General features: G+C 39.2%; 1 protein-coding gene across 4 annotated transcripts in view; it reads left to right on the plus strand.

The window, feature by feature from the left end:
- Positions 1-1,064: 1,064 nt before the first annotated feature.
- Stap1 (signal transducing adaptor family member 1) overlaps positions 1,065-12,394 on the plus strand; it is a 43,541-nt gene continuing 32,211 nt past the window's right edge. For 2 of the 4 annotated variants that reach the window (XM_063240398.1, XM_063240397.1), the window contains exons 1-2: positions 1,065-1,275; positions 8,764-8,886. In XM_063240398.1, the coding sequence (XP_063096468.1) occupies positions 1,156-1,275; positions 8,764-8,886 (243 nt within the window). In that variant the 5' untranslated portion in view covers positions 1,065-1,155. Of the gene's footprint in view, positions 1,276-1,740; positions 10,629-12,394 lie in introns of those variants that run through there. The other 2 variants (XM_013145837.3, XR_010044620.1) reach the window with 2 other exon arrangements.

Raw genomic sequence — 12,394 nt, forward strand, 5'->3', positions numbered from 1 at the left:
TAAAACTGAATTACATATGATTTGACTTCCCTCATCAGTACCTAATGATTCAGAGGGACCCACACTACTGGGAGAATCTGCAGGGTCTCTCCCTTAGGGAAGGAGGATGAGATTGAGAATTCCTGTCTTGCTTTGATTTCTGAGAAGAGGTTGGTCTTTTTGGGCCCACATTATCCTAAATTTAGGGTAGTTCTTACACCAAGGGTAAAGCAGGCAACAGTGAATTCTCAGTGCACCAGCAGAAGCCATCAGGCTTTTTTCTGATGTTCCTCTCTTACTGTCCCCTGCACTGAACTGAATCAAATGAGTTTCTGAAGGACTGTAGTGTTTCTCCTATAACTGCTGAGTGTAGCTTGATCCCAGCACAGCTCTGTGAATCTTAGTAACCAACTGTGGGAACCCCAGCTATGGATCAGTGATCCACAGGTCAGAATGCCTGAGAGAACAAAATAAAATGAAAATTTACAGCGTTCTCTGATAGATATTTTTGCCAAATATTCATAGATACTCATGTACTAAAAATACCTACTGACAAAAAAGTGGAAAATGCCCTGATCCCATAACTATTGTGTATATTTAGTAAACCATTAAAATGGACACAAGGTACATAAAACCATTTCATTTTTAAACTTAATCAAAGCTTGGTTCTGAAATATTTAATAAACAGAATCAGTACTAATAGAAATATCTCAGGAGGTAATTTTTAATGAAGTAGAATTTATTCGAGTCATATCTTCAAGACATACAGGCAACAATAAACAAAGAAAAGAAGAAAGAAAACCTGAATGTGTCCTTGATGTCTCCCAGAAAGTACATGATCTCCACACCTGTTTCTTTCATCCCCAGGTGATGTTAATCTTCTGTTTATTTTGCTACTCGAAATCTAAGTATTTGTAATTTAGAGATTGCTCTCTAAACATTGCTCCTATGCTTGTCCTTTCCTGGTTCACAGAAAGTAAAGGGGAAAAAAAGTCTGTGTGTGTGTGTGTGTGTGTGTGTGTGTGTGTGTGTGTGTGTCCTGTTGGTGGAAACGCTGGTGGTTATAAAGAAAGTTAGAACTTCCTCTTTGAACAGTTGTCTTTGCCTTTCACCACGAAAGATTTCATTTTGTTTGAGAGAGGCTACAGTTGAAACCAAACCACACACCAAGAAGCAATGATGGCTAACAAGCCCCCAAAACCAGCCCCTCGAAGGATCTTCCAAGAAAGATTAAAGATGACTGCTCTACCTTTGTACTTTGAAGGCTTTTTATTAGTCAAGCGATCAGAATACCACGTAAGTCTATAGATGAAAATATTAAATCTGAAAGTGGGTCTTACAAATCTTGTCTTGCTATGACATGGTAGAGTGAAGCCTCTTTTTTTTCCTATTTGAAATATGCCCCTTTCCTTTCCTTGAGATCATAAAAAATTCTAATTTTGCATAATTTAAAAATAACATATTGTGGGCTGGAGATATAGCTCAGGGCACAGTGCCTGCCTGGCAAGATTGAGGTCCTGGTACCAAAATAATAATAAACAACAGCAGCAATAATAATATCATATAGTTAGACATACATATATTTTGTGTAATGTATATAATTTAACTTTCTAATATTAAGACACTGATGCAGAAATTTGATTTGCTAAATTTTTGAAAAATTCATTTACTTACTATAGGAGAGATATTGGCTTAGAAGATAAAATGTTCCTTATATTTTCTCCCTAAATTACTACTATGTCTCAGTGATGATATGTATCACTAAAATAAAATATTATGATTAAAATTAAACCAAATCCTCAGTTACATTTAACTTTACAATGATTGACTCATAAAAATATTAAATGTCTATTAAAACTGTGAAAATTATAAAATTATTACTATTTAACATTGTATAGATATACTTTCTAAAAACACTGTTCAAGATAGTGACTTTAAAAGATAATAGGGTGCTATTGTGGGTAGCAAGTTCACTACAAAACGCATTTGTCCTAGGAAAATTCACAGAATATTTCATATTTTTAAAATGCAAAAATTAAAACCTATTGTTAACTAACATTATTACCTTTAACATAGAAATTATGAACAACTCAAAATTAATAAAGAATGTTACTAAACATTTGACTATTAAGTCAAATGTTATGAAATTTTAGTTTTGTGTGGGTTTTTTTCGGTAGTGGGGATCGAACTCATGACCTCACACTTGTCAGGCAGGCGCTTATGCTGCTAAGCTAAATCTCTGGCCCCTAAAATATTAATATTGACCAAAAATAGAAAATTTTTAATGTTTTCAGAAATGCCATAACTATTTTATGATTATAGTAAAATGTGTTTTATGAGAATTTATTAATGCTTAAGGAAAAGCATGAGTATGACAATACAGGGAGATGTTAATATTTCCTACATATATAATCTGCTCATATATGGCTTGAGGCCAAAGCCTTGGTAATTTGTATTATTATGGATATTAAACATGTATCTGCCAGTCATACTGGAATTTTGTTGTTGATCACATGTACACCACAGGTTAGCTACATTGTTACCCTTTCCCAGGAACGGAAAACAGTAAAAAAGAAATTTCTGATTTGTAATTTCAATTTGGTTATCTATTGAATATCTCAAAATTATAGTAACTTTTCTAATAGCAAGTTTTTGTCTTACTTTTAAAAAAGATGCACCACTGATATGGTTACCAGAAAGAGCAAGAATTTTAAAATGTCAATAAAATGTCTTTACCTAATGGTTTTGTCACTTATAGCTGTGGTCTGATACAAATTAATCTGTTAGACTCAGTTTCCTAAACTATAAAATGGAGAGAATGCATACTACTTGCCTTAATAAAATGTATTACTGTATGCAGTGTTTATCTACTATGTCTGGGATAAGTAGGTACTGGATTAATTCATTCATTCAAGCAACTTTTATTGTGTTTCTTTGATGCACCAGTTATCACATGTATTTCTGGAAAACATGAATAAAACACAAAGACCCTTACTTATATCAAGAGCGTTAGCTGGGGAAAAAAGTGTGTGTGGGGGGGGGTAGCTGTGTAGTGGTACCATCTTCTTATCCGCTGCTACTTTTTCTTAGAAAAATATGCTTTGAAAAACAATTAGCAGACTAACTATAGGTACAAATATTTTTGATGAGGGATGGGGATGTAGATCAGTAGTATAATACTTGCCTAAAGTGTGAGGCTCTGGGTTTGATCCCCAGCACCAAAAAATGTGCAAACACACACACACACACACACACACACACACACACACGATTTTTTTCCAATGAAATTAATTTGTTTTTTCATTTGACTTCATAGTAAAGTGTGTCTTTCTCATATATCCAAGAGAAGGAGAGCAAGAGGATGACAATAATGCCTACATTCTAGCACGGTTTCTAGAATTAAAGGAGTAACATATGTAAAACATGTGGATCACTCTAAAGTATATCTTCCCATTTAATTATTTTATTTCCACTGTAATTATTTCCACTAACATCCTAATGCTAATTTAGATCCACAATAAAATGGCACAAAGAAGAGCCATGGAGATACAGTGCTGAAAAAAAATAAAGCCATGAGAAAAAGCTAAGGAAAATGAGTGGGATTTTCATGCATTTGGAGAAGTGTCAGGAAACCTGTAGGAGGAGGAAGACCTGAGACTGGTACAGCCTGGTCTCTTCTGAGCTAAAAGGAAGGAGACACTGAGAGGCTCTGTGACGTGGAGACTCTGCTGGGGGAATGTGTAATATTGTAGCTGCACAAAATATAACTGAAGAGGACTGTGACCTGTAAGGGGTTATATGTTTTTTTTTGTCTTTTTTAAGGGGTTATATGTTAAAAGGCAATTTTTAGAAGCTTTTGTGTGGGGACACGGGGATAGTTTTAAAAAATTAAGGAGCTTTACCCCAGGAAAATGCACATCTTACAGTTTTGCATACAATTGCAGAAAGACCCTAGATCTGAGATCAAAAATCCATGAAAAGAACATAAACTTCATGGAAAAGATAGTGTGGAAAGATTTACTTAAACTGCAGCATTAAGATTCTGGGTTTAACAGGAAATCTTACTTGTTAAATAAACTATTAAATGTCACAATAGGATGCCAATGGTGTCACATCCTTTTAGGAGTGAAAAAATTTCGCATTTTTCTGGAAGTGTTGTAGTATCTTTTTTTAAAAATTGTATTTAAAGAAAGACTAAACAAAACAAATGGGTAGAAATAATACATACTTTCAAAGAAAAAAATAAACAGTAAGAAATCACGAGTTTATGATTACAGGTTGTCCTCTTACAAATAGTTATTCAAGATACTAAAGTAGAGCATATAAAGTGGGGATTCAAACAGTGAGACTGCAACCAGTTCTGTTCAACTAACCATCAAAAACTTAGAAATATGGTTATCAATCTATTACACTTAAGCATACAAGCAGTTATCCATATCTTCAATTATGTTGAGATTGAACAAACCCAAGCAGGCTAATATCACTCTGAACAAAAAATAATACTATTGCTGGGTTTCACATTATGACACTCCAGGATCAGCACTGGGTACTTTAGTGTCTCTTTTTCTTCAAAGCATCTGTTTATTTCATCATGTGTCATAAGATCAGTTCCCATAAACTGTTTATAGATTCTACACATGCATGAATCTTAACATGTATTTCTATACTTTCTATATGAGAGGGAGAAACAAAACAAAGCAAGACAAAACAAAACATATTCCTATAAACACATAAATGATAAAGACATATAAGACCATTGTATAAGGAGTTCTACCATAGTTCCTGTGTTGTCCCTTGTTATCTCCAATAGAACTGGCAATATCATCAGACATAGTATAACTGAATATGTCAGTACATAACAGTATTAATAAAATACAACTTTTTATATAGTGTAGAACTTCAAAAACAGGCAGTTATCAAACCGGATTGTATACTGGATTGTCGTCTTCAGTGTAGTTGCCTGTACTCTCAGACTTGATATTATCAATCATATCAGTTTTGAATAAAATATGTCAATACCAAACAGCAATCAAACAAACCACATTTAACTAAAGTCAGTCATGATAAAACAGTGTAAGTCATACAGGGCTCCAGATTAAGATAATAGGAAATTAAAGATGATTACTGTGCTATATCCTGATGTTTTTGGGATAGCTGTCTGTGCCCTCAAATCTAATGCAAGTAGACAAACTGGGACAGAATAAAATCTATCTAAGCAGAGTGGTGCAAGTAATGTGGGTTTTAAATCCTGATACACTATTAACAGTATCTTCTGCCATCTTTTTTAAGACTCTCCCTCCCCTTTCACTTCCCCAGGGTACACTGTACATTTTTGGGTCTCACCAAGACCCTTGGTTTTAAATTGGGTGGGTGGGGGCAACCTGCTATTTACCTAAGTGGTTTTGAACCTTCTCTCTCCTGGACTTGATCTCTAATTGTATTCCTTTACCTATTAAAGCCTGTCTTTCCAACCTATCCACAAATACTGGTCTAGTTGCCCCTATTACTCTCTGGTTCTCTGTCACATAGAGTATTGTTTTCTCATATTTGATTTTCAGTCCATGTACTCTTTTTCATGTTAATTATATTTCCTGTAAATAGCATCTCGGTGGACCCTGCCTCCTGATCTACTCCATGCGTGGTTTTTTTTTTAATTTAGTGTATCAAGGCCATCTGTATTAGAAATTATAACCAACCTTCTCTGCCTCATTTCTGTATGCTCTTTTTTTGCCATCAGTTGTCTACTTATCTTCTTCATTCTGTTTTCTGCTCCATTCACTGAGGCTGCTCTGCCACTCTTCCTGGAATCCTAATAGTTTTCTCTCTCTCTAGAATGCCCTGCAGTATTCTCTGTAGAGTTGGACTGGTGGGTGCGAATTTCCCAAGTTCCTCTTTGTCTTGGAAGAATCTTGTTTCTCCATTAATTTCTAGAGACAGTTTATCAGGGTATATCAATTTGGGCTGGAGGTTATTTTCTTTCAGGGCTTGGAATATTTCACTCCAGGCTCTTCTTGACTTGATGGTTTGTGTCAAGAAGTCTGCCGTTATTCTGATCGGCTTTTATAGATTATCTGTTTCTTATTTCTAACAGCTTTTAAGATTCTGATCTTATATTGAATTTCTGGTATCTTGGAATATTATATGCCTGGGTGAGGCTCTGTTTTGGTTGTAGGTGGATGGAGTTCTCTATGCCTCAAATATCTTCATATCATTTCCTTTTCTTATGTTTAGGAAGTTTTCCGTAATTATTTCTGGGAAGAGCCTTTGTAGTTCCTTTGTTTGTACCCCTGCTTCTTCATTAACATTCTTTATTCTCAAGTTATAGATCCTCTTGTTGTCTTCCAGCCTTTGTATTGTTACTGCTTGTTTCCTTGTTATTTTAAAAAAGTTTTTCCTTTCATAATTCCACACTGCAAACCTGTCCTCCAGTTTGGATAATCTATCTTTAGTTTCTTTCAAGCAGATCTGCCATCTTTCCATAGAGTTTTTAATTTCCTGGTAATCTCTTTGAATCTGTTTCATGTATTCTATATTTACTTTATATGCTTCATCAAATGGTTCTCTCATTTGTTTGAGTTCCTCCCTTCTTCTGTCTGTGTCTCCTTGAGGGGGGCTTAGCATCTCTTTTATTAATCTTATACCTTGCTTTACTTGGCTAAATATTTCCCTTTTGAACTCGTCTATGAGGTCCTGAATATATCTCTTTATGTCCACTGGTGCTGTGTCTGATATTGCATGTTTGCTGTTCTCATTCTCCTTTGTATTTACCTGTCCTGGGTCAATGTTCTCAAGATTGGAACCTGGGGACTTTTTGTTGTTGCTTCCTCTTCCCATCTTTTTGCTTCTTCCAAGAGGCCCCAGTTTCTATCTTTGTTGGTTACAATTCTTCTGAAGCATGCTGGCTAAGTGACCCTTCCCACTGCAGTGTGCTAGTGAGTTGCAAACAGGGGCAGCATATGCTGGCCCCTCCCCTATAGATCAGTCACACTGCTGAGGCCTGTACTATATTATTGTGGGTTGCCTCTCCTCTGGGTCAGTCAAATTTCTGAGGCTTCACTGCGTTGGTGTGTACTGCTGTAGGGAACTGATTTCAGATAACCTATTGGGTCTCAGCCAGGTCGTGTGACCCAGGCCTAACTCACTCCACCAATCCTGTTTGGGAAGGGAACAAATGGCTGAAGTCACTGCTGCCCTTTGTACTTGCCAGTCCTGCCCGGTCCAAGAATGTTGTCTGCCATTCTGTGGAATGGCCCCACTCCCATCACTCACCACAGTTTGATGCAGGCTCCCTGCCAGCTCAGCTCTCTGTTTGGCTGGATGACCCCTGACCTCAGTGTGACTGCACCTCGAGTGAGTCAAAGCAGTGGACCTTGGATGGCTTGGCAAGTCACCCACTGCAGTGGGAGCACTGAAACTTTAACTGTTCCAATAGTAGCACTGGGACTGTATGTTTGATTGGTTCTTCTCATCTTAGTTTCTTCTTGGGACGAGTGAATTCATCTCCCTCAGCTTGGGGCTCCCCATGCTGTATTATGTTGAATTCTAAGTTGATTATCTCAGGGAGCCTCTGTAGCCAGCTGTTATCTATCCGCCATCTTTGCTTTGCCTCCTAAAAATCTCTGGAACTGTTTAACATAGAATTTGGACAACAACTCATTGTTCCCTCAAATTGTAATGTGCTAAATGTGTAATATGTCTTATTGACTTGATTGTGGGCACCCACAATGACATTAAATCTATATTTCTCTGAATAGTTCTCTACTTGCCTCTGTATCATTTAGGAAAGTTTTAGGACTTTCTTAATTGTGGTATCAAACACAATTATTCTCTATTAGAATAACACACTGCTTTCAAAAAACACAGACCACAGTTCTCTAATGTTAATTTATGTAGAAATCACATATACGTACTCCTGTACTAAAACTTCAGGCAAACTATTAAATGTATGTGAAAAAGATGAAATATAATTAGATATTTTGAAATGTTTTTCCCAAATCATCACACTGCATACCATTGGGATTTATGTACTCTGAAGAACCACTCTATACATCTTTCCTTAGCCATCTTTCTGCTCACAGAAAAAGAATGAGCATTACCAGAAAATTCCTGTAGTTTTTCCACTGAAAATGAGGGATATTTGAAGCCATTTTCACTAAAAAAGTATCAAGAGTCACGTGATAATCAGGAATATGGGCAATTCCTTTACCTTTTAATCTTTCCCTCCTTCATAAGTATGAGTAAATAACTGGATTTCTACAACAACCAAATGGGATATATTATTATAGGTCCATAGTCTCTTTTTTTTTTATTTAAGGAGAAAAAGGAAAAAAAACCAAAAAGGGTATAAGTAATATAAAATTTAAAAAATAAACAGTAAGAAATCACTAGTTAATAGATTACATATTCTCATCTTAGAAATAGTTGTTCAGTGTTGGGAGCCGTGGCACTGTCAAGTCATCAGACGCGGTGATTGCGAGGCCTGTGGGAAAGTACAAAAGCCTGAGCTGGATTACCCCTCTCATCGAGCCCGCCTGTGTGGCACCTGTTTCTTATCACCCCACTAAGTTCCCGCCTCACAGGGTAGTCTGCCTAGCTATTAATCCTATATATAGCCAGTGCCTCCACCCCCGAGAGAGGGACTGAAGCACGAAAGGAGCCGCGGGGAGCGGACCAGAGGAGGCTTCGGAGCGAAGCACAAAAGGAGCCGCGGGGAGCGGACCGGTAGAGGCTTCGGGGCAGGCTGTACGGAGAAGGAAAATAAAAGAAAAGGTTGTCCACCGCCAGACTTTGTCGTGTGTCCTTCCTGCCGGCCGGGAGCTGGGACACCGACATTTGGAGGCCCGCACGGGGACTGATCACCCCCGAGACGTGAAGTGGACAACGCTCCAGTACAGTGCTGCAAGACAGGTGAGTAGAGGATAAGCCTGGGCCCTGGGTGGCGCGCACCTACAGGGTTTGTAGACTCCTCTCAACCTCACGCGTAAGTGGCGGGTTTCTTGGGCCTCACGCGGTGAGTATGAAACATAACACCAGAACTTAAGGTAATAAAAGAGTGTAAAACATAAACATACAAGTAAAAATAACAGAAGATATATTAAAAATGGGAAACATGCCAAGTAAAGATACACAGCCTTGGTGTTGGTCCTTCGGAGACTCCTAAAGTCCAAGGACCTCAAGGTGGGGCGTAAGACTTTAGAAAATTTCCTTGCAGAGATTGACAGCTTTGCTCCCTGGTTTCTGCCTACAGGGCATGTAAACCTGCCCTCCTGGGAGAAGTTGGGCAGAGACCTTTCCCTAGCAGAACGGGAGGGTAGAGCTTCAGTCTCTGCTCGTCCGTTGTGGGAAATGATACACACGTGCCTAAAGAGTGAGGGTAGTTACGGGGGGAGCTCTCAAGAACTTGTAGAAGTATGCGAGGTGTTTGAACAGGCACAGTCAGGAAGCTCCCGAGAAGGGTCCGTCAAGGAGGGCAGAGATACAAAAGAGGAAGCCGAGGCGCGGTTTGTGTCTTTCTGCAGGAACCGGGACGAAAACCACTGTTGGTCCCAGAGAGGTTGACGCGACAAAGCCCTCGACTGAAGATCAGACCTGCCCTGCCGGAGATCCATCACAGACCAACCAACAAGATGAATAGAAATAGCGGTAGCCCAAAATGGACAAAAAGATCCTCAGGCATACGCATGGCTCGCTCGCATGGCCTACGACCGCGTTTAAAAGTGACAGGCTTCCCACATTCTCCTCCCTAGACAACAACATGTAGCAGGGTGGATGAGTCAATGACGGGTAAGAGCGTGCCTCCCCAGCACGACTCAACCTAAGCCAGGCCCTACCCCGTTCCGCTCGAAAGCCGCTGGATTGTTAGATAAATTTCTCTCCGAGGGGATTCGTGGAGAGAAATGAGTGCATGCCTATGTGCAACCAGGTTCCGTCCGGTTCATTCCTGGCCCTAGAAAAAAGGACGAGGGCCTCGGGGCCTCGGCAGACTCGGGGACGGCCGACCCGGGCCGACGCCGAGAGCCCTTGGTGGGCCTCCTATCAGGGCATAGGCCTCTGCACTCTATCCAGGACGGGCTGCGATGCGCGTATTCATTTAAAATAAAATAGGGGGAGATGTTGGGAGCCGTGGCACTGTCAAGTCATCAGACGCGGTGATTGCGAGGCCTGTGGGAAAGTACAAAAGCCTGAGCTGGATTACCCCTCTCATCGAGCCCGCCTGTGTGGCACCTGTTTCTTATCACCCCACTAAGTTCCCGCCTCACAGGGTAGTCTGCCTAGCTATTAATCCTATATATAGCCAGTGCCTCCACCCCCGAGAGAGGGACTGAAGCACGAAAGGAGCCGCGGGGAGCGGACCAGAGGAGGCTTCGGAGCGAAGCACAAAAGGAGCCGCGGGGAGCGGACCGGTAGAGGCTTCGGGGCAGGCTGTACGGAGAAGGAAAATAAAAGAAAAGGTTGTCCACCGCCAGACTTTGTCGTGTGTCCTTCCTGCCGGCCGGGAGCTGGGACACCGACAGTTCAGGTTACAAAATTGAAGCACCTAAAGTGGACTTTCCAACAGTGAGAGTGCAAACAGTTTTGTTCAATGTTCTCACAGTTTTTCTAGAACACCTGCCTGATCATAGTGGAAGAATATATTAACAATTTATGAGGTAAACTTTTCAATGCAGTTTTATTTATATTTAAGAAAATATGAAAACATGATTTTTATATAGGAATGAAATGAGTTTCATTATTCTAGTATACAATATATCCCCTTCTCATAGATAGTCCCATTGCAAGAGATCTAATTTGGACTTTTTTGGACCCAGGTCATACACACACACACACACATTACCACAGGAAAAAGTATTACGTGGGTAATGAAAAATGCAAAACATCTATAAATCTTGTGCATGAAGGAATTGTCTCTGTTGTTGTTAAAACAGTCAACGTTTACTAAACACTTGCTATGTCCCAGGTCCAGTGTACCTTACATACATTATTGTCCCATTTAACATTCAACACTCTCTGAAGCAATGGCAGGAGGCCGGTCTCACCATTTCTACTCTTGGTCCCGTACAGCGAACTCTCACACTAAAGACACAGTAATAACTATTATCATTCAGTAGGTTTTAATACATTCACACATCTGTAAGCCATCTCCACTATGCATGTTTCAAGCATTTTAATCATCCACCCTGCAAAAAACAACTCCACAGACAATCACTCCGAGTCCTCTTGCTCAATTTTACATTTTTATATCCTTTCAGTGGGATTTTTTTTCTCCCAAGTTTGAAACCACAATTAGGTGTCACACAAATTAAGAGTCATTTTATTCCTTTATCAAAGTTGAGTCTTTTTTATTTTTATAGAAATGTAAGACTCATAATATTAATTTTGTGAAAAATGATGTTGACAGTTTGATCAGGGTTTGTTTTTTGATCTTTAGTATTTTCTTCTATTCATTTTTTGTTTCATATTTTTATTTTTAATAAAAAAGGAAAATAAAAAGAATCAAGATGTATACAAAAAAACAAACAAATTAAGAGTCATTACTTGTTTATTATTGATAGTTTATCAGTATGTTGGTTTTGGCCAAAGCCCAGACTATTCTGCCATTTCACCCCACAGTTAGGTAGGTGTGTGCTGCCTTGAGTCACTGAGTCAGCTTGACAAGCCCAATCTTGAGGAACTCTGGCTGTCTACCAGTACACAGAGCTAGATACCTTCTCTCTCCTGGTAGGCTGAGAGAGGATAGGAACAGGCTACATTGAGTGCACAGTTTGCCAAATTCACCTGTTAGATACCAAGTCTTATTCTCTTCAGTGGGGAAAATCCATTCTGGGACCATTAGATAGTGTAGCAGAGATTGGAGGGTATAAACAGTGGCAGAGAAGCAAGCAAAGGGCTCCCATGAGGACGGTACACTTCGCATCCTCTATGAAAAGAATTTTAAAAAGACTTCTGATGGTAATAAAATAAAATTTTGTTGTCTTATAATATTAATCTCTTTGACTCTGAGTCACATCAGCAGTCTGCAAATATTGACCATCTGAATTGTCTAGAAGAGGGAAGAACCCCTTCATCCAGTTTTATAATTAACTGTATTGGCCAATCCTTCACTGCATGCTTGTTTGAATTGTTTTTTTCTACAATGATTTGTGTAGCAGACATCATTAGCTCTAGTACAGACAGCTGTCAATCAGGGGTACAGCATGAAATAGAAAGACCGCAGAGTTTGGACAAATACACCTTGTTCCAAATTCCAGTTCAACCTCAAGGTAGTTTGCTGCAGTTATACTACACATTGTTTAAGCCTCACTGAATGCACATCCCATTGACATGTCAATTTTCTGCTCCTCCACCAAGAAGTTGAATCCATTTGATCCTTTGAATGCAGACTAGATCATGTGGCATGCTTAGGTAAATGTGACAA

This window comes from Cavia porcellus, unplaced genomic scaffold (genome assembly GCF_034190915.1).
Source record: "Cavia porcellus strain 051 isolate PalLab524CR breed Dunkin Hartley unplaced genomic scaffold, mCavPor4.1 scaffold_30, whole genome shotgun sequence".
Lineage (NCBI taxonomy): Eukaryota > Metazoa > Chordata > Mammalia > Rodentia > Caviidae > Cavia > Cavia porcellus.